The sequence below is a fragment of the Embiotoca jacksoni genome, unplaced genomic scaffold (genome assembly GCF_022577435.1).
Source record: "Embiotoca jacksoni isolate LCO1_2020_lvr unplaced genomic scaffold, fEmbJac1.0.p SCAF_27, whole genome shotgun sequence".
In the NCBI taxonomy this organism is placed as follows: Eukaryota; Metazoa; Chordata; class Actinopteri; family Embiotocidae; genus Embiotoca; species Embiotoca jacksoni.
Genome location: NW_027185378.1, coordinates 5,118,335 through 5,141,753, shown reverse-complemented (window position 1 = coordinate 5,141,753; position 23,419 = coordinate 5,118,335). Strand labels below are relative to the sequence as shown.

The 23,419-nt window shown below is 41.5% G+C and overlaps 1 protein-coding gene across 3 annotated transcripts in view; it reads right to left on the bottom strand.

The window, feature by feature from the left end:
• The window catches only part of daam2 (dishevelled associated activator of morphogenesis 2), a 96,756-nt gene that overhangs the window by 20,487 nt on the left and 52,850 nt on the right, over positions 1 to 23,419 (bottom strand). For 2 of the 3 annotated variants that reach the window (XM_069160916.1, XM_069160917.1), the window contains exons 4-15: positions 21,395 to 21,469; positions 17,342 to 17,436; positions 7,395 to 7,728; positions 6,585 to 6,695; positions 5,644 to 5,747; positions 4,931 to 4,997; positions 4,701 to 4,818; positions 4,363 to 4,501; positions 2,311 to 2,334; positions 1,769 to 1,827; positions 1,454 to 1,638; positions 697 to 996 (exon numbers count right to left, since the gene is read on the bottom strand). In XM_069160916.1, the coding sequence (XP_069017017.1) occupies positions 697 to 996; positions 1,454 to 1,638; positions 1,769 to 1,827; positions 2,311 to 2,334; positions 4,363 to 4,501; positions 4,701 to 4,818; positions 4,931 to 4,997; positions 5,644 to 5,747; positions 6,585 to 6,695; positions 7,395 to 7,728; positions 17,342 to 17,436; positions 21,395 to 21,469 (1,611 nt within the window). The remainder of the gene's footprint in view (positions 1 to 696; positions 997 to 1,453; positions 1,639 to 1,768; positions 1,828 to 2,310; positions 2,335 to 4,362; positions 4,502 to 4,700; positions 4,819 to 4,930; positions 4,998 to 5,643; positions 5,748 to 6,584; positions 6,696 to 7,394; positions 7,729 to 17,341; positions 17,437 to 21,394; positions 21,470 to 23,419) is intronic. The other variant, XM_069160918.1, reaches the window with a different exon arrangement.

Here is a 23,419-nt window from a genome sequence, read left to right as displayed (position 1 = left end):
AGCTTTTAGTCACTGGCACCACTTTTCCTTGTCAAAATGCGTGGAACTGGTTCTAAGTTAGGCAACGGCACCATGTAGATGGAAAAAGGGTGTTTTGTTGTCTGGATGTTTCAGAATGGCACAACCTGAACACACAAAACCTCAAATCTGCAGCCAGAGGCAGAAAATGCATTTGCATTTCTACAATGATATGATAATAATAAATTAATAATGAAAATTTGTTTGGTGAAGCATTTTTTTTATGATGGCATTAAGTCAACTATTTTAGCCATAATTCTGCTGTACGTCAAAATGTAGATGGTTACATGCCATGAAATGTGACAGAACAGTATTTTTTTTTTAAATTCAGGAATAAAATAGAATTGCTGATTTACTGAACTGAAGGCAAAACATGTTGGTTTCCAAAATACCATCAGCTTTGTACTGCCTCATTTGAATAAACCTCCAACCTGTTTGCACGGCCAAAAAACAGTGCCCCTCTTTCAACTTTCAACAGAATAACCCTGATCATACTATCATGACAAAAAAAATAATCTGCGGGGCCATAAGGCTATGCCCTCTTAAAGTCCTCTTTATGTTACCTTATTTGGTTCTTTTATTTTTTACATTTTGGACAATTATGTCTATAGTTAGCCGAAAAAAGACAAATAGTTCAGCGTGGTGGAAATCAATAGCAGTACAATAATGTTTGCTCACCTCGCCCAGTTTAGCCCAGTTGAAGGACTTCAGGGGATGAGAAGGCTGAGGGATGGACTTGGAGCGCATGGTGCTCATTGAGTTGAATGAGGAGGGAATAGGAGGGGGGGCTCCAAAAATGGGAGGGGCTCCTGGTGGGGGAGGTGGTGCTCCGGGTGGAGGAGGAGGTGGTGGAGGAGGCGGGCAGCTCGATGGTAGAGGAGGCGGGGGTGGAGGGAAGCCACCCATCATAGGCGGTGGAGGCGGAGCCACAGGGCTACCAGGAAGGGGAGGGGGAGGCAGGAAAGACCCATTCCCCACCTGTTAAAGGACAAATGGAAAGTAAGTTATTATATGTTTTGAATAACATCACATTTCATGTATTTACTGAACACTTTCCGTCCAGAGTGACTTAAACTTGGCATTTAATCTCAAAAGCTGGATGTCATTAAAATCCCTGTAACCTCTTGATGTCAACATTAAAAAAAAACGCTATACAACTACAGTGAAACTGCCATATTGAACTAATTTTCAATAAGAAAGCAAACAAGTATTATCAATACATTCTGTAGCTTTCCTTTCACATTGTTCATTGAGGCGATTGATCTTTAGGTAAACTGTACAAAAGTTTGAAAAAAAAATACATTTAGTAACAATGTCTCTTAAGAATGCAAAAGATAAAACACTTCACCACATGATTACTGAGCAGAATATGACTAACTCGTACAGCGTGTTGCATGTCACATGGTACCCCAGTAATAAAAGCAGCACTGCTCACAGCTATGTCATTGATGCGCGTCGACAGGTCCAGCACTTGCTCCCTGGCCGAGCGCAGCTCCACACCCTCACGCTGTAGCTTGTCCTTCATCTTGTTCAAAGTCTTCATCATGTCATCTTTTTCCTGGGTCTTGGTGTCACACTCCCGCTCTTTTCTCTCCAGTTTAGCTAGCAGCTCTACATGATCTGATTGTGAAACATTGGTGAAAAATTCTAGGTATAATACATGATGTATAACAAAATTAATACACAGAGAAGAATATAGTGATTTGTAGGCAATTACATTAAATAAACAGATTTGAGAAATGAGCCTTACCTTTCCTGAACTTCTCTGCCTGGTCTCGCCACTGTTTCACCTCATTTTCATTGACCAACCTGTGAAGCAGACAACAAATGAGCACACAAAGCAGACACAAACAGATACATTGAGCAAAGCCTCGCAAAGAAAGCTTGCATATAGGGATCACCTGCATTACAACCAAGTCACGCCACGACATTTTGAGGAGACTGAATCACTGGATTAGACACCCATTGATCCATGACACTAAGTCCCGACTTGTTTTTTGTGAGAGGGACACAAATTCATTACCAGCATTGATTGGGTTGATGCAGTTTGCTCTTTCAAGCCCCATAGTACAACATTAGTGCTCAATAAATCCTGCTGGGCTGCAATTAGAGTTACAGGGAGTTATACAAGTTATAGAAATTTGGATACAAATGTAAGGTCATATAATGTGATAAATGGTTAATGATGAAGTGTGAATGAAAAAAGGAAGGAGACATAAATATAAATGAAAATATTATCAATGGGAGGTTTTCAGGAATTCATTTAGATGAAGAGAGATTGAAAAGTGAAACCTTGTGCATCGGTTGTAGCCATGGCTAAAGTTGAGAGAATAGACATGTTTCAGTGTCACTTCTCACACAATATAAACAGTTATAAGAAAGCATGAGAGAAGGAACAATTGAACAGGGAATGTTTGAGGTACGATTGCTAATGATGACAAAGTAACTTCCCTGTGATGATGATTCAAACATAAATGCGAGTAATCAACTCACACGAGGAAATCCGCAAGGCAGTTTACAAGCAAATTGGTCATTAATCAGCTTTACGTCTTCAAAGTCCTCAGGTTCATGAACAGAACTGTCTGAACTTGATTAAAAAGTCAGTAATGCTCAGTGGAACCAACTCATTCAAAAAGACGCCATCAGTTTTGTGTTGGGTAGTCAAACAAATACCTTTGAATTGCTGTGGAAAAAATGTGATTTGCAGAAGAGTCTTAATTTTGGGCAAGGCCCACGTGTGAGTAGTCAGAGCAGTTGCCATGGTGACCGCAAATGATGAATGACTTCGTCTCTCAGTTGTTTTAACAGTTGTTTTACCGTGCCCCTCCCCCTCTGGGCCATCACGGCACGAGCCGTATGTTTTTACCCGTTAACCGTCAGGGCCTCGGTCCCGAAGCCAATATCATGAGGAAATCTGAGTTTATACACTCTTTTTTCCGAGCATAATTTACTATAAGAGAGTTTCTGGAAACACAATAAAGCCTATTGTACAGTAATGTAAAGTGAGGGGGAAGTTTTGACCACTGTGATGGATCAATGCTGGACAGTAATGACCGTTCCAGCTCAGACGCAGCATCCAAGTTCACTCCCTGTACGCTACTGGAAATAATGACCCTAAGTGTGCTGATTACAAAAATAATAGGTTGCTGAATTGGTGAACAAAGCCAGAGCTAGCAGAGACCAAGGCTTAAAAGCTAAATGTTTTATAGTGCTTTCACCACTGAGACTACACACATTCATCCCTGATCGTAAACCTAGTTTAAACATACCAAAAATGAAGAGAGTGGAAGAGAAGAAAGATGGTGAAAGAGAAGAATGACAGCATGTCAGAATGAGACACTGAAGTCAGATGGTGAAAGGAACAACACCAAATCTACTGTCTGTACAAATGTCATCCTTTGACACTTGAATACAAGTCAAGATTAGTTTCAAAAGACCATGAAAACTAGCAAATATCAATGACCATTTGGAAAAGAATTTGTCTTCCTTGACCTCTACTTCCGAGTCACAATGCTTGGTTTTTCCTTTATGAAATGATTACTTCTCCCTGTTGTTTCTTGCATGCTGCACCTCAACACGGCTCACTTGGCCGACCAGCTCTCTTAATGCGATTAGGGCAGTTTCCCTTTGATCTCTGGTTTCCGCTCTCATGCCAATTCACGCTTGGAGCGAGGCCTCCTCCAATTCACTCCGAGACCCCCTGCTGCTACCTTCACATCCCTTCACCTTCCTGTGCAATCATGCACCGCTCCTATCACTGGCACAATAGCATGAATATAATAATAATGATTAAAAAAAAACAGCAAGGCCAAGAGTGTTGAAACTGGTCTACTGAAAATGTTTTCCTATACTAAAGCTCAGATGCAAAACTTAAAATATCCAAGAGCTTCTCTGCCATACTTCGATTCTTCTAAGAGCACATGATGCTGATATCAGGCTTTGATCTTAGTTGGAAGTGATGCTGATTGGATGCATTAACCACAAGGCTTTTCCAGAAATTGCATTGTGTTAACAGCTTTGTGAGATAAGGGGAAGCTCTTAAAAAGGCATGGAGGAAGAACTGGAACTACAGTGAGCCTACATTAACTCTCTGTTGTAATGGTTGGCAGTCAAATGACCGGCCTGGATCATCAATTATAGTACATTTGTTTCTGAAGAGGGTGAACAAAGAGTGCAGCACATAAAGCTTTATTCCTGACGTTTAGATACGTTCATATAAATCCAGCAGAACAGGAAATATACTGTGTGACAGCTGTTACAACAAAGCGTCATCAGTGAGGGTGTATGTGTGTCTGCTTTTGTGTAACTTCTGCTTTGATTGAGAGTAGAGAGATTATCACTTACATACGAATGATGTTCTTAACACTGAAGTTGTCCAGAGGGGCGATGTCCGGGTCCTCCCCCTTCTCGTCCTGTAGGACTAGCTGCTGGAGAATCCTGTCTAAGAGCTGCCAGTGCTGCAGGCTGCCGCCACCACGTTTGTCTGCATATGGCATCAAAGGCGGATTTAGAAAGGTAATCCCAAAAAACTGGATTGAGTTCAATATTAAAAACTGGCCAAAACAGCCGAGGTCTTTTCTCCTCAGGCACAAGACATGAAAACAGAAGTTCTGTGTGCAGATCTCTGACACTCGGATACACATTTTTACATGTTGGTAAATTATTGGAAAGTGTCTACTCACAGGGCATCTGCAGGCAGTGTTGGAGGATGGAGAGGAGGTGTGGGTAGGAATCTGTGTGGCACAGTTTCTTCTTGATCATCTCAAACATGGAACCAGCGCTCTTCGTATCTACGTGGGTCTGTTAAGAAAAAAGAGGGGCGATTACGGAGCGTCAAAGCAGTGCATTTTTTAACATTAATCTGACAACAAAACATACTGTTGCCTAATGGTGATGATAATAAATCACTCACCAAATCAAACCTCTTGGCCAACTCTGAGTCATCCTCATTCCTCACCATCTCAAAGAAGTCCAAATGCCTGGAAAGATAGAGCTTTATATTAAAGTATTTACGGCACCTTTATTTGACCATAAAGTTCTGTTTGGGACATTGAGAGCCCAAAAAAAGTAACTTCGTTTAATCACCCCAATAATTATGTGATTTTTCACAGTGAGTCACAATAGTTGCTGGAAATCATTTTAAACTGATGTAAAGTTCATGATGTATTACTTTTGTTCCGTCTCTAGATGTAAAACATGGTGCAATGGGTTGTACAAGAATACTGTACTTATTTTTTAAATTTGTGAATGACTTTATGGTAATCAAAAAGAATATACATACACTGAATATGAAGTATATTTGTTTATACATTGTTAATATGAATTACACAACATGGATTATCTCCAGACTTGATGTATTGACAGTACTTTTGCTCATTTCCTCCTTTTTTGTCACATTCATCAAACATTTAAACCCAGTTTGCATCAAAGACAGGAGCTAACACTTCAGTACTTCTCTGACTACTGGGTTTTAAGAACATCAAATGGAAAGAGTTTACCATATACCAATATAAAAAATGATTGATTCTGTAGTTGTTATTATTATTACTCTTTAGTAAACAGCATTATGGTCTGTGAGAACCTAAACAAAAGGGAGGAAACCAAGAAAGAAGATGGATCGCTCACCTATCCAAAGTGGCGTTTTCATGCTCTCTGAGCTTGTCGATGACCGGCTGAATGCCCAACATCAGGAACTCGTACCTTAGGTGGAGGCGGAACTCCAGGTTGTCCTGAAAATAAATAAGCAAACAATAAGATAGGACATAAATGAGGAGGAGGGGCGGCTGTAGCTCAGCTGGCAGAGCGGGCTGCCCACCAATAGGAAGATTGGTGGTTCGATCCAGTAGTGTGTGTGTGTGAATGGGAAACAGTGTAAAGTGATAAAGTGCTGTACAAGTGCAGATCATTTACCATAAAATCACTATGAATCTAAAAGTGGTAATAATGGGACATCAGATCCCTCAGAATGTAAACATCTCTGTATGTATTCACATCAAACAACATTTCAGCTCTTGAGCAAGTTTGTAATTAAAAAAATGTACCAGCATCTATGAAGTTCACTAATTAACAGGTGACATCTTTTTGGTTTAGTGAGTATAAAACTTCAGTTGGTGTTATCTGGCAGACTATTTCTTAAAATGAAACTTGTATCTTTCATGAGTCTCAGCAAGATACTTGGCAACAGGTCAGAGGGAAGATAAAGTCCAGCATATAACCTTCCTTCAACCAGTTAATTTCCCTCTTGGCAAGTATGCTAGGGTAAGCTAAATGTTGTTCGCAAAAGTACAAACATGGTAATTTCAATAATCGTATTTCCCTCAATTTAGACTGTTTAAATACATATAATCTTCTTAACTGCAAGCTACAGTAAATCTTTGGAAACAGTGTCAAAAAACAAATTCAGGTAAAGTATTTTACTTAAACCTGATTGGGTAAACATGCAGTAAAAGCATACATTTCCCACGGCCCCATATTTCCGTTACTTCTGCCACAAACAGTGAAACTAAATACAACTAAGTTGGTCTCCATTTGTAGAGAGTGTGCTTAAAAAGTCAGTGCATGCAGACCTCCCCAGCTCCAGCATTGAGCACGGCGTTGATGAACGACATGATGGCAGTCTTTAGGTTGACCTCATCTCTGTAGCGGCCTGTGCTTTTGTCCAGCTCATTCAGCAGCGTCTGGATGGTCAGGACAGATAGGAGAGTTAGTCAGCAAGTATGTTTGATACACACATATGTATGTCAGTGCAAAAATCATAATATATGAACAGGATCAGACATAAAAGAAACGTTTAATTTATGAAACCCGAGTTGTTCTACAGCAACAATGAAGGGAGTCAGGTAACACGGGGTCACCGCTCTCGGTTCTCACTCCCTTCGTGGCCTCGTAAACGGACCCTTGACATTCTTTAGCTGCTTAATCATACCAGCTTAAAAAGGCCTCATAAGTTCTGCAATCGGTCAGCTCCTGTTGTGTTAGCTTAGCCTGAGGTGGCATGATTTATCACATACCCCGGGGGATGTGTGAGGTGTGGCTTGTTGACTCAGTCCTGCGAGTTACTAAAGCACGAAACATACCGTGACCTGCATAACTCTCGACGGCCTCATCGGCCCTTTAATACGGCCGGAGTGTTGACCTAACCTGAGGCCAACCGTCTGAGGCACTGCAGCAAAAGTCTCCAACTTATCAAAATTATCACAGCTTGATTTATTTGAGTGTTACCCTGACATATTTGGTCTGCCTTTAGCCATAATCTCTGTCTGCTTATGTCTACAGCAAAGGCTCCTTAAACATGTATGTGATATGACAATTCAAAGAACATGACAACTGCTTTATCCTTACATATTTCTATAAAAGTTCACTTCAGTTATCCTCACCTGGAAGCGAGTCCTCTCAGCAGCATATTTCTGGTAGTGTGCCATGGCTTGCAGCACCTTCTTATGTCCGTCAGGCACCAGGCACACCGCCCCAAGAATCTCCAGCACCGCCACCTTGGTCTTGATGTTCTCCGTCCGCAGGCTCTGGGAGATGGTGTTGATGCTCTGCGGGTGGGCCAGGACGTGTGCGCGGCCCTGCGAGTTGTTCATCAGAGCCTTGATGCAGCCGATGACGGAGGTTTGGACGCGGCTCTCTGACGTTTCGTAGTCCATGCTGCGCAGGAAGTTGAGGAGGCAGGTGAGGCCGTCCAGCTCGATGAAGCGTGTGACGAACCTGTTGGGAGGAAAGAATTTATCAAAAACATAGAATAAAGATTCGGAAAAAAATAAATAAAGGGACGCAGCTTAAAGGGATGTTAAAGTCAATGAATGTCAAAAAAGAGAAGGAAAAAAAATTGCCCTTCTCGGGGAATGTGTGTACACAATTGAATGAACATTTTAGATACAGTTGTATATCAGTCTGGACCAAAGTGGTGGACTGACAAAAGAAAAAAAATGCCATTAAATATTCCAGAGAGTTTATTTCAGTATGACAAATAAGCAACTCTGCATGGCATGATAACCATCAATTTCCATACAATATTATATCGTGATACTGGCATAGGCTTCTGCTGAAACACTATTCGAGAGCCAAAGGTGACATTTTCTATTCATTTGTTCTTTTCAACCAACAATCCAAAACCGAAAGCGGTACATTCACAATCTGAAACATGTAAAAGCAGTCTTGTCTTGGCATTTGAGAGGCTTCAACCAGTAAGTGTACAATCAACTTCAATTTTCTGTTTGATTTCTATACATAATTCGGTGCTGCGGGGATTTGTTATTATGATTCCATAAAGTTGTGGATTCACAAATATTTTAAGATGAATGGTGAGAAAGACGCAGAATGTGTCACATTTGCCACACCCCCAAATCTTCTTATTAGACCTTCTCTGCCCGGGCACGCCATCACCCAAAACGATCGTCAAAATGCCACCAAACAAAGGCTGCTTCTTAAGACATAAAAATTGTAAATATCCCCACTTCAAGTTCAGCCTCATCAGACAAACTAATTACAAAGCAGAGAGTCATTAACCTCTCTTGGAGAGAAGCAGACTTTTTGAGTGACAGGCAGGACATGTAAACATTGAATTGTCGCATCCAGCGAGCACAGTGTGGGCTGTGTTGTAAATGACTTCCCCACTCACAAAGATTCCTGATAGGCCTCATAAATGATTTCAAACAAACGAGGGCTTGTAAGAAGGAGAGGAAGAGGCAGAGGAGAGAGGACACAAAGACAAGCAGAGGAAGAGAAAAGAAGGATGGAGTCAGAAAGTGAAAGGGACAAACAGGGAGAAGGGAGAGAGTCTGACAAAAAAGGGGCTGCGAGCTGAGATTTATTGCTGCTCATTGTAACAGATACTTTGTTTTGACAGCGTTGGAAGTATGTAGTCCAAGTTCCATCCCCCTCCTACTGCTGTCTTGGCTTGAAAAACGTGGAAAAAACACAATGCAATTTTTTTTTTTTTTTAAATCTTCTAAACATTATCCTGTACATGGAAGCCAAGGCTCTTCCTCTGCTTATACACAATCAATCCCAGATTTACAGCAGATGCCCACATGAGCACTCACATCCATGAACACACAAACTTCACCTGGCACGACCAGTAAACCTCTCGGAGACGTATAATCCTCTGATCTTCAGCAGTGCCTGAATGAGCTCAAGAAGATCAAAATACATGTATGCATATATTTAACCGTTCTCGACAATGCACTGAAACTGCACACACGACCTTTCGGCAGACAAAGCGCTTCTTGTTTGAGCACAGACACTGCTGTCTCCGTCTCAACTCGGTGCCAAGGTGACGAGAAATAAATCCAGGACATTACATATGACTTGATTCAAATGTTAAACAGACACTGGGACTGGAGAGAGGAAAGAATTAAAGTCAAAAGTTAACACATTTCATGTCAGTGACAATTCTTTGGCCTGCAGAGAAGGCAGCAACAGCCTGTCTGTTGAGAGGCCACCTCGGAGAACGAGGTTTCATACTGGAGGAGAAATTATGCTGAACATCCTTGTGATTAATGTATGGAAAGCAGAGTGACAGATGTTGTTCTTGGAGTCGGCGTTCAAAAGGGCGGATGGGATTCAAGGCTTCGCTCGCTGCCTGCCTCGCTTCACTCTGCTGGTTTGCCGACAGTTTGCCAGAAAAACTGACACACGCACAAACACACACGCACACGCACACACACACACACACACACACACACACACACACACACACACACACACACAGCTGATGTACCATAACCCCATTCACAAGCATGTGCTTATACGGTAGAAGTGGAAAGATAGATGCATGCTAAAAATCCACAGAAACATATATGGCATGGTACACTGGTGATAAAAGGCCCAATGACATTCAACTACCTATGGCTTTTGTCTACCGAAGCGTTTTCTTTCCTGAGTACAGCAGACTTTTTCCAATTGTTTTAATCAACGGCAGCAGCTTGACGAGATGCTGATCGTTTATCCTAACCATAGTTTTTGCTTATTGTCTGTTGCCTCTCCATTCAGTTCCCTCGCTCGCGTAGTTTCTGTTCTTTCTTTTGCAGATGTCCCGGCCGTGGAGCTGCACGTCTCTGCTCTGTGATTGTCGGCCTCCACCAACAGTTCATGTCTTGGATCTCTATGCTGTCCTTTTCTCTCTCTGCTCTCCCCTCACCCCAACCGGTCGAGGCAGATGCTCCGTCCACCTCTGAGCCTGGTTCTGTCGGAGGTTTCTTCCTGTTAAGAGGGAGTTTTTTCTTCCCTCTGTTGGAGGTTTTTCTCCCTTAAAGAGGAGGTTTTTTTTCCCCCCTCCTAGCTTATGTGGGAATTGTTGAATTGTTGGGTTTCTCTGTATATTGCTGTTCTAAGTAATAAGTTCTGCTTTAAGGACTTTAATGTGTTAAGTGCCATGAAATAACCTGTGTTGTGATTTGGCGCTATATAAAGAAAATTAAATTGAGTTGAATTGAAACAGTAATACAAGCCGAGTTCCCAGACTGTTCAGCCGATTGGCGTGCAGCACTTCCTGTTTTTATTTTTTTTTATTTTCTTTTTTCTTTTTTTGTTGGAACGACTGCTGCATATTTTAAAACCCGCGAGGGTTCAAGACAGAGAGACAACTGCTATGCATGATATGAGCGCAGGCAGTGCTGCTGAACAATACTGAAGTTGAGCCAAATACACACACACACACACACACACACACACACACACACACACACACACACACACACACACACACACACACACACACACACACACACACACACACACACACAGACTGAGATCTTCAGACAGACAAACGAAGAAGTGAGGAATATAACTTGGAATGGGATGAGACTAAACAAAAGTGGCAGTAGAGCACTGTTAGTGTTAAGTCATGGCTGCAGCTGCAGACTACATTTTACAGAAAACCTTGGCATATTCACTTTTTTTTTTTTTTACATTCCTAAATGATTGCTGATGTTGCGAGTTAGCCATTTAAAAAAAAAAAAAAAAAGAACCAAAAAACATCGAGGGTCATGTAATTTCCATTGATCTAAAAAGCGGAAAACCCCTCAACCAGAGGCAGACAATATTCTAAATAAGCAGGACGGTGTGGAAAACTAATCCAGATGCTCAAATTGAAATTTAGGATTTCCATCCAACCAAATGAAACTTTTCAGTGTTTTAGCTGCACAGTAAAAACATTCTGCCTTTCTGAACTGGTGGTGACCCCGGCGTGGCAGACAGTCGAGAGTTCACTCGTGCCTCAAAGCCTAGCCACACAAACTTATCAAAGGCCGATGCTTCCACACACACGCACAAGCGATCATGTGGTCTCTGCATCTCTTCTGCCATTCCTTTAAACACCACATTCGCACACTTACCATCTCCTCCAAAACACCTTGAAATAGCCAACACATTCACATCGCCAAATGGAAACAGCCTTGTCACCTACATCCAGGCACAGGGACACCCACATCTTCTATAAAAGGGTCAGAAAGTGAATGACGATTAAAGCTTGCTGACCGAAGTGTCTGCAGGGTTTGGAAGAGAAGTCATATAATATCAACACGGCTCTCACTCAAATAAATTTGACTTGATATGAGGCTTAACGTACCTCTCTGGTAAAATAAAGACTGAACTAAAAACCAAACGCATAAAACTGACACACACACACACACACACACACACACACACACACACACACACACACACACACACACACACACACACTGATTACAATGAAGTGCCTGGCCAAGGCTCACATCTGTAATACGTATGTGTGTAGTATATCCTGGCATGGACAGAGTGATTCTTATGGACTCGGTTTATTAGTAAATCCACAGGGTGCACTCCAAATGTGTGTGTGTGTGTGTGTGTGTGTGTGTGTGTGTGTGTGTGTGTGTCACTTGAGCTGCTTCCACACATCCACTGCAACCCTGAATTTATCGAGACATTACCTGGAGGCTTTACAGGAAGACACGCATGTCCAAATCAGATGGACCGGACATTAACTGGACTTTACCCGGCCAGCTTATTAGTACAAAGACCGAGCAATGTCTGGATGAGGCCATGTGTGAATAGAGCAGGGCATCGTCTAAACAGTGGGTGCGTTGATGACATTTCAATCATTCACTCCTGCACGCTCTACCCAGGATCCTGTACTATTGTCAGACAAAGGTACACAGTATTTTTTCTGATCAAAACCCGGTGCCTAAATTACCCACAATGCATGTCTTTTACAGACACTTTGGTCACGGGCTCAGATGAGTAATGGTTTCCTTTAGTCTCTTGCGTGCAGCATAAATGAGGAGCAGTCTGTACAGATTTAGTGCGCTCACTTCTTTTTCTCTTCATCCCGACTAACACGGACTCAAGTGGCATCACTTGATCAGACTTCACACAGCTCCATATAGAGACAAACGGCTTTTTACCATCATGTTACCCTGTGATTTGCATGTGTACGTGTCTCTTTAAGAGGGACCAAAGATGATGTATGTAATTACATACAAAAAAAACAACATCATGGGGATTAAAGTAACCCATGTGTCACCTTTTTCTACTCTCCATCTTTTTATTTGCCATGACAACACAAACCTCCCTCCTTCTTTAAAATTGCCTTTATCACCCACCTGGCCCTCATTTCTTCCCATTCCCACCTTACCTGATAAGTACCAAGGGGAGAGAAATGTCCACTGAGGGCGAAACAAACACATCACTCCATCCGAGCCTCTTTAAAGGTGTGAGACTCTATTCCCCCTCTAATGTATTTAGTTACATGTAAAAACAGATGTAAAATTCACTCTCTGTTAAGCGGAACTTATGAGAGATCTGGCAACAAAATGTTTTGAAGGATAATATTTGCATGTGTCGGTAGCGAATCATCCAAAGAGCTATTGACACAGGAGCAGGGGGAACGACTCAAGTCAATATTCTTGCTGGAAGAGATATGCAGAAACCATGTCCAAAAGAGCTGTCTGGGGAAGCATTGCGATGCTCTACTGACATGAGCCTGGGAGTACAGTGCAATCTGGGCCAGGACGGCCTCAGTGACCTCCAGGAAAGCTTTGTTTCCTGTCCTCCTGCAGTTATTTAGCAACGGAAATGACAAGTGATCGAGAGGCGGCACGTCTTCGATGCAAGAATGACACAGACGTGGCGCTCAACACAAACATAGAAATCAGTGCAGATGTGCGGGTGACTTAATAGGTCACAGTGCTTATGTTAGTACACCTAACCTGCATAGTTAAAATACCACAAGAGAGTATTCAAATACTTTCATTTGGTTTCATGGCTGCAGCAGTTTGTGTTTGCCTGTCGGCCCTCACATGCCCACTAGAGTTGATATTCAGCTTTATGTGAGTAAATACAACCTCAGCATGAAGGCTCAGGCTCCATTTGACAGCTGGTAAACAAAACAATAACTGTTGTCATAGAAAATTAGATTAGCCTCCTTTTTACAGCTGTTTAGAATTAACCACATTTTGTATTTGAAATAAGACATCTGGGCCATTAAATTAGTTTACCAATTATGACTATTAAAACCAATTTCTGGTAAATGGTAAATTAGGTACAGCATCCCTCACAGCAAGGATACGGCCGCCTGCGGCCTGATCTCACATAGAGGCACTGTTCGATACAGACCAGTTGTTCTGTAATGGTGTGCTGTGGTTTTATGTTCGTTGTTGTTGTCATCCTGCCGACTTCAGTTTCATGATTTCCACAATGCATTTGACATTTTATAAGACACCAGGGTGGAATTGGCGGAACACGATATGACAAAGAATTATGACTTAAGAAAGCAGAAACACAATTTGTGCAACTGTTGTTGAACAGGCAGACCAATGAAACTTGTTTTCCAATGTTCTACTGCAAGTGCACTGGAAATCCAATAAAACTTCATTTTAAAATGTTTCCAGTCAGGATAGGTGTAATAAAATACAGTAAATGTGTCACATTAGAAAATAATGATGATGAGATGTGTGAGCTTGGATTTTTCTAGTACATAAGATGATTAGGGAAAACGCATTACTTACATCTTCATCCCTAAAATCCTATAAAAATGAAACAATCTGCGAACAACAAAGTGATTATAACTGATGACTACAATGTTTCCATACAATAACTCGTGATGATGATCACTAACAGACTTTCAACTACACTTATGAGTTTACAACTGGCAGAAATGTGCACATTGTGAGGTTGCAATGAGGTTGAGGTGATAGAGGACATGCACACTTTAAAAATAACTTTGCAGTCTGTGTTCATGTCACATTCCATATCCACATTTGTACCATAGTAAAGAACACATGGTAGAAACATGTCACCATGTCACTTCAGTAATCAGCCTGTGAGTGACAGTGACGCAACCGGTGGCCTGCTGACAACATGCTCTTCTTCTGTGCTCAGCCTGGCACCCTGCATGGCCACCATGTGTTTGGGTCCTGTGGCCCTGCAGAGCGAGCTGAGGGCAACAAGGGCGCCTCTTCACAACCAGGCCCCAGCTGCCGCTCTAACACGCCAGAGGGAAGGAGGGAAAGGAGGCTCTTTCAGGCAGTCATCCAAAGGCAGTCATGAATCAAGGCTGAATACGGGCAATCACCACCATGTCTCCCAAGATGCGGCCGTAAACACAGGAACACAGAAAGAGACACAGAAATAACACATAAAGTAGGTGAGGTGTAGATTTCTCCCTTACAGCTTAGCACAAAGCCATCTTTCTGTTTCAGCCAACCATTTATCACAAAGGTGACACTTGGCATGTTATTAACATGCTACCCAGGCTTTCCCTGAACACCCACATTCAATGGGACACACCTGCTACCCACATCACTGTTACAGTACTTAAAAACATCTGCGCGTTATTGAGCTATAACTCCCTCTGTGAACAGCATGGGTGCAGGTGCATTACTGAATACTGTCGATTAAGTCATTAAAATGACCTTCGATGATGTAAATTACACCTGAATATAATTCAAGCGGTGAATGGGAGCGAGAGAAAGACTGACAGACTAAAAAAAAAAAACTGTAATTATCAACAAAATACTGATTTAGAAGGAATGTGAGATGGTATCAGGGTAGCTATTCTCCCTTCCAAATGCTGTCAAAATCCAGCACACAATTATTTCATCCTGTACTGTATTTACATTTTGAACTGTCCAAACTACACAATTCAGTTCAAGTTCAAGTTGCTGCTCGCAAAAGATCATTGCAGTCAAAATACGACCTCCTCTAAACCTTCAACATTCTTGCAAGATTCACGAGACACTAAAATTAGATTCACTAACGAGCAACGTGCAAAAACACCTGCCACCTCAAATTAAAGAAAGCAGTCCTGCTGTCAAAGTATTCCTGAATTATATATCTTTAACGAGTGTAGTTTCCCTCTGAATTTTCAGCAGTCTGTGCCTTCCCTGAGGTTACCAATAAAAGAAAATTGTGACAAGCACTATGATATGCTGTTTCAGTTGTCTTTGGGTTGTACCTACATACATTTATGGCAACAATTACATAAAGTGCATGTAGCTGACTGCCCTGTCTGGCATAGTCAGTAGTCATAGATCACTTGCACTACATTTAAAGTCTAAATAAGTTAAAGGGGAGGTGGAAGGGGGGGGGGGGCAATCCCCATATTGTAAAGTACAGGACATGCTATTGCAGGATGGCGGCCTTTGTTGTATGTTATCCCCCTCACTTTTTACTAATGTTTAAACAAAGGAATTCATTATTTACTCTATTGCTTTTAAACTTCTCTCGAGAACATTATTCTGAAAATCCAACAAGTAAATGACTTATTATGGTGTTTAGGAACATTTTAGTCAAAATTGTGTGGTTTGGATCATGGAAGGAAAAAAAAATGAACACTGACCAAAATCGAATCCACTTATATGGACCATTTTGATCACTCAGCAGCGCATAAAAGTAAAGTATTTTTTTTCTTGGTTTATATGGACCTTTTCAAACATCAGAAGAACCGATAAATCCAGGTCAATGCCAAAATTCTGAAAGTGGGATTGTTGTTTGTCCATGGTACCATCGGTACCGTAGATGCTGTATGTAACTACAGATATTGGACAATTCACAACAACTTGTGGAATGGTGACAGGAAGTGCAGGTGCAGCCGCATCGACTTGTTAAAAAAAAAAAAAAAAACACCACAAGAGTATGCTGCTGTAGCGAAAAAATTTTCCCCTCGGGGATTAATAAAGTAACTACCTAACCTAACCTAACCTAAGAGTCACGAATGAAGACATTCAGCATTTAAGTCAGATAATCAGGGACAGGTAGTAGACAATCATCCACAAGTATACAAATATTGTCTCAGAGCATTTGGAACAATAACAGGAGACACCTCTAACTTAACTTATGTAAGCAGCTTAAAGACATCCAGATCGGTACAGAGAATTCAAGGTGAAAGAGTTTCAGTTGTTAACTTTATATTCCCAACATGTTGTTGAAATCTAAATGCAAATTGCAACAGCTGCATCTCTTAGCACTGTTAGCAAAGGCTTCATGTACATTGTACACAAAGGTAAATCAGAATTTCATTAGTTGATTTTACTTAAGCATTGAATTTGTTATTGGACACTGTGGAATTTCAGTTGTAGAAGTTCCGACTACTACTTTCTGGTATCGTGACATCCCTAATAAAAATGCATATTAAAGCTAGAAGGCCAGAAGCAGCAACCTTTCTAATGATTTCCTTTCCTTTCTGTAGACCCTTGAAATTGCTCTTTATCAGCCTCGTTCTTTGTTGTACTGCTTTAGACACCCACACATGCGCAGACGGAGCAAACACAACCACAACACCCCCCCCCCCCCCCACACACACACACACACACACACACACAACCCAGACGTGACCCAGACATCAAACCCGTCTTGCATTTTTGTCACTCTGCGCATTAGGTCAGTCACTTTATAGCTCCCCTTGAGAAAACTCAACACCCCCCACTTTGGTCCAGACCACTGCATCATATAACTGGCACGGGCTAATGGACAGCACCAAAGGAGCTGCTGACGGGGAGAGGGAGGTGGGTTTGTGTTAGTGGGCTGTCCAATGTCTTTGAGTGTTTCTGTGTGGTGATGACTGAGGCTTAACAGCTGCTGATGGCCACGTCGGTGGAAGAGAACAAAAAATGTAGAACTAAAAATATCTTCAATCGGTAGGGTTTCAGTTAGAGGTAGGACCCAACATCATGTGAAGACACAGACTTTATAATCATCGCTCCTGCAGTATGTTATAGTATTACCTGTAATTAGTGTGTGTGCTATTACCTCAACAAACCAAATGCACGATTTGCATGAGGGACGTGCGATGCAGGGCTCTGTGCTGTCTGCAGCAGAGGGAAATGTCAGATTCACTCACCTCATTGGCTGAGTCCGAAGCGCTGTCTTCAGATCTTCCACCACCTTGTTCCTCATTTCCATTTCCTCCTCATCAAAGGCAAACAAGGTCTGCATCTGCAAAGATTGTGAGAAATGTAGACAGAGCTTATTGGAAAAAAAAAACGGTGAAATATGGCTTTACAATCTGTAACAGCTGCTGGTATTATTTGTTATTTTTCACTTTTAATTAAGAGCTTCTCATTGTTTCTACTTGGTCAACTCAACACGGGAATTTTAATCTTAATTTGGCAGCAATATGACACCAGCAGCACATTTCCTCCTCTTTACAAGAGTGTTTGTTTCAATTAGTCCTGGCAGCACTCATAATCAGAGCCTCATTAGTAGGTTAATGGCTGAGGCACCACAAATCAAACAGATTGTATATTTTCCCTCTTTCAGTGTCATTTTCTTTTAAGAGAACTGTTTGAAGCTATACAACATGTCAAAGTAAGTCATGCAGACAATTAGCTCTAATCAAGCTCACAAAGGGAGCAAATCTTAAAACATGTAAATGAGTGGTAGTGTTAATGCATTTCTGCGTCACATAAAGGCTTTTGCCAGCAACATCAAAGAGCTGCTGTGCTCCCGTTTGCGAGGGCCACAGGGCTTCTGTTTAGCCTCTCCAAGCATTTTTTTTTCCATGGAAGCTCACTGCCAAGCACTAAAGTTCAAACCGTGTATGTTTCAGCAATGGAGTAAGCTTGTGACAGTGCTGCCCATTCATATGCCTGAAAAACATAACATATTTGTGCAAATGCGATCCTCTTTTCCAAACCTTTAAAAAGGGCATCCAGGTTAAAGTTGGGGGGAAAACCTTTCCTAGAACAAATCAGAACTTTGTGGAGCAACAGCACCTCGAACATAACGAACATCACATAACAAACTGATGCATGACCCCATGTTTGACTACCCAACAACAGCTCCGGTCTGTCCAGTGTGTGACAGTGTTTAATCTAGAAACAGTGCAGTCAAAACAACCATCGTGTCAGCTTAGCCTCAAGTCCAGATGCTTCAGGAACACGTGCCAAGAAGTAAAGGCTCTGGCTCCTGCAGCTCTAAACGAATATGCTCATAGTCAATGGGAAGTTGGACGCAACGAGTTTTAGGGAGAGTGAATGATTCAGTGGTGCTGCGAGCCAGTTCACCGTGTCAATAAGTCTAGCCAAACGGCTCCTTCCTACATCTGCTATTCGTAAGCTCTTTCGTACCTGTGGCCAACACGCACATAAGGATACCATTATATCCAGTTGGTAAACCAGCCGACGTTACTTCCCTAAATCTTTATTATGGGAAGTGCCCCCCAGAGCCAGTGCTCTGCCTTCCAGGTAGTCATCAGCGCATTGTTAACCGTGCGATGAGAGCTGCTCATCAAAATCTTAATTTGAACCATGTGGATAACTGATGCAAGAGGAAAAAACAATTAGTTCAATATAAAAGAGGAAATATAATTTTTTTATTAAAATAGTAATGTAAATTAGATAGAAGCACAAAACTTAAGAAACCTCCCTGCCACTTATTTTTAACATGAAACTAGGGAATAAAGCCTAATTGCTTTTACACTGTTAGCGTATATTTTGAAAGTGTATTGTTATGTTAAGCAAGAGCAATAACATTTAAAAAACCAGAAGGAAAAGTTTTTACAAGTTATGATAGCTATGATGACTTTTTTTTTTACACCAAAAATACAAAAGCATTGTACTTTACAAACATTTTACCTATAAATACTGATGAAAGTAGAAAAACACATTTTACTAATCTAAACTACTGAATGGCTTCAAAGCTGAACAGTTTCTGATGCCGACGTTATGAAAAGCTGAAAATGTTTTCCTTCCCTAATAAATGTAATTTTAAATACAATAAACCATTGGCTTTACTAACCAAGCTGCTAAAAGTCAAATGAAAACCTATTTAAAACACATAACATTTTTAGCGTTTGGAGATAGATTATAATCCGCATTTTGTGGTTATGAAGCTACAAATATGTAGTAGCTCAGTTATGGGTGATTCTTCTCACTGACAAAGTAAAAAGCTTTTCCCTTCACCTCTGCAGCTTTTTTCTCTTTTTTTCTATCTGCAGAAAAACTCGTCCAAGTGGGAGCTCTGAAGCTCCTCGCACTGGCTTGGACACAGCAGGGCAACAGAAACTCTGTCAGGAGTTACGGGGACGTCTGAATTATCGCTCTGTGGCCAATGAACAACCTCGAGGCTCTGACATAATTTTATGAATGAACATCAAGATGCTGTTTGTACGGTAATCTCTCCGGGCGGCAAGGCGAGAATGAGATCATCCAATAACTCAGCTACTGTGGAAGGGCTGTCCCCGGTGAACTGGCCTGGGAGCCAAGACATGAAGTCATGGACAGAGTACAGCACCTCCAAATTTTAAAATGCTCTCTGGTGAAGATGCGGTCTGGAGCACTGTGGTGGAGCACATGGAAGACTGATAGTGGGGATGTAAAAGACAGTTCGGTGAGGGGAGGAGTGATGGTGAATAATGGAGCCTAAAGTTGGGCTTGAACAAGGGACTGCTTGTGGAAAAAGGGGAACGGAGACTGCAGAAAAAAGTGTTATACAGTCATACAATTCTAATCTTCTTTAGGGCAAACAAAAGCACCTCTGCCGATGGCAAAACAGAATTTTAGTCGCTTGCTTGAAATTGTGTGACACATTTGCTTGAAACAATTTTTCCTCCAATATTCGTGCAATTATTTATACTGACACTTTGTAGAAAAAGTCTGGAACAAGTGAAAAACTTTGAGAAGAAAGTGGAAATATCTGACACTGGCACTGGTTTTAAGAAATGTCAACATTTCAAAACTTTACATACTATACAGTAGACTATGTTCGAATGATTTGAAAAGACTGAGTGTGTTTTGCAGGATAAACAGTCAGAAAAGTAAAAGGCAGTCTGAAACATAACTCTGACAGCACGTCTGACTCCTAATAGCACAGAGGCACCGCTACAGCCCTGCTGGATTTTAAATTCTTGGCAACTCACAAATCAGCACATTCTCCTTGCTACACTTAAAACACTGTTTGTGTGAGTGTGTGTGTGTGTGTGCTGTTGAAGCCTTTAAGAGACCGACAGTAAAACTGTTTCTCCAGACTTCAACTCAAAGCTTAGGGGTACCGGTGCGCCACTCAGAAAGAGCTTATTCTCGTCCCGAGTGGAGCTGGTAAACAACAGCTGCAGAAATAGAAACCTTCAACATAAGTCGTTGGTACATCCATATTTGCCAGGAAAACAAACAACTAAGCAATAAACAGATATTAAATGCCATTACTTTTTGCTTCTATGTTTATAGTGGTCTGAGTAAGTTATGGCTGAACGGTTTATCTGATCTGTGTCCTGAAAAGACTTGTACATGTATTAAATGTGGGGCCGTCCAGCAAGATGGGGGGAAAAAACAAACATGTGTTGGAATAGTGAGAATTGCTTGCTAGTCTCTAAACTTGCATGTCATCTTTTCAGAGACACTCTAAAAAATACCATGTTTTATGCCCTCTAAACATTTGGGAGCTAAGTTGCCGTCCACACAAGGACTCAGGGTCAGAGGTCATTCGGCACAAGCCTGTCAGTGACCGAGTGTATCAAACAATACAACATCACTTAACAGCACTTACGTCTAAAGCGACACTAAGATAAATCATCGTGTTGTTTTCATTGGCAGTCATGCTGGATAGTAATAATGAATATTGTCATCCTGGCTTCGCGCCGTGTTTCTGTCATTCCCACTGACTGAACTGCTGAGTGTCTAAATGGCCTGTTTGTCATCACAGTGTGTGTGAATGGTGGGGTCAAAGCGAAGGAATGTGGTCATGTGAATATAACAAGCAGTCAGCAGGGAGACGATAAAGAGCAAGCTATGAGGGACATCTGAGAAAGTGACTGAGTGAACAGTGACCTCTGAGGGGCAGCAGTCAGATGCTTGGATTTAGAGGACTTTACTATCATCGTTCTTAAAGTTGAAAAAAAATACATATATATTTTGACAGATCTGAGTAGAGAGAGGAGAGAAGGAGTTTCACTTACAGCCGCCATGGAGTTAATGCGGTCAATGTAGTAGTCGGGCCAGCTGGTGGCCAGCTTGTTGGGGTCCTCTTGCTCCTGCACATTGAAACAAAGAGAGAGTGAGTCAAATGCACACGTAATATTGGAATGTCATACAGTGATGACGATTTATGGGCGAGTAATACAGTGGATGTTGATTCACAGTTTGCTTTTCTTTTTCTTTTTCAACTCTTACCACAATCAGAAGTTTGCATCACATCAACTGCGACGAAAACATGAAGCATGTTTATTCTCGTTCCTTCAGTGACTGACGCTTTGGATATCAGCCAGCTGTCCTGACCGTCTAGAGGAGCGACTGGTGAGATCGCAAGAAGCTCAATAGTCAGGGTCCGGAAGTGGATGTAATCAAAGTCAACTGGGATTCATATTCAGTTTACATTATGTTCATGTTAGCCATTTTCTCATTTGCAAAATGGTGTTGTTTTGTTTTGCCGGATCAATATGTACTGAGTTGGCAGCTGACACGTCTGATGTCAACTGCCAATGTAATTCACAGTTGACACCAGCAGTAGAGATTGCAACAAGCCATTAAAGTCTGGCACACTGATCAAAGAAGCGTGATTTAAAAGCTGCCATTTCTTTCAGTGACACTAACACCACTGCATCAGGCTCTTCCGCACTTGTCGCCATTTCTGAATGTGGCTACGCAGATAACTAGCCATGAAGTAAGATGATGTTCCCATTCTTTAATTCTGCCAACTAAACTCTTAGCTGCTGATTGGTCAATTACTTTTCTAACTGTGGAAAGGATCATCATCAGCGAACACAACGCCAGACCTAATTGGAATTTTTTAATAGAATATATGTGGACGGTGATACAGAGGTCTGAAAGCCCCAGGAGATGATACCTAATGATTATAATGATGCTCTGACCTTTCTTAGCTCATGACAATAATAACAAAAAATAAGGATTAGGGATGTCCATCAAATTTGCTATGAATATTTATGATTTATGAACCCAGACGCCCTTTTCCATGAATGTACCATCACACTAAAACCACTGCACTGGTCTCCAAGTGAACATGCCTTTCTGTTTTGTACCCTGTCTGTCATTAGTGCTGAGCAGGTAGCACATGACTTCTCTTTTTATGCCAAAAACACATGGTTTATTATATTCAACAAGTCTTCCAACAGCTCTCCACAAGAGATGTTTTTATTTTCATGCTTTTTCACTTTCTTCATTTCATCCTTCCACTTTTTTACCTCAGCTCCAAAACTCAACATCCACATGAAGACTAAGTGGATCAGGCAGTCCCAGTCCATAATAATTGGGTCACAACTATTAATTTTGTCTTAGCTTTGAGTACACTGAGAAAGAGAGAGAAGAACTGCCCCAAGGAAGGAAATGTGCTGCACAATAGCTTTCAAATAGCTCTGCCTGAGATCAATTTGTCGTGGCCAATCCGGGGAAGCGTGATGCCACGAGCAAGCGAGGCACGGGGGAATACAGAGACCGTGTTCCTCACTCACATCTGGTCTTGTTTAGCCCAGGCAAAGAGCACTGGTGAAGCGTTATTTTTGTACATGTTGCTGTGCGCACGCCAACGAGAGCTGGGAAGTTACAGCATGCCACCTTAATTCAAATTTGACCTGTTTTGCAAGATACTAGTTGGAGGAATTATTTAGCAATGCTTTTAGGGAGTATTTTAAATCTCTGCATACGTGAAAAACGAAACTTTTAATGCAAAAATGCAGACAAATGTTTTTAAATGCGGTGAAAAGGCAGCACAGTGACTGACTCCAGGGTTGCAAAGACTGTTTTCTGTGAAATACCATAATAAAATAATCATTTCAGGGCAGTGTCCCTGTTTAGAATAATAAGCATAAATGAAAGGTTTGCCAATAGATTATTTGTGAGATTGTCCTTCACTGTTCTGTGATAACGTAATTTATTTCAAGGGCATTTGTGCCACAGCGAGAACTCATTTAATCCTCTCTGTGTTCCTTCCTGATATGAATCATCTATATTTTATGCCACCAGATCCC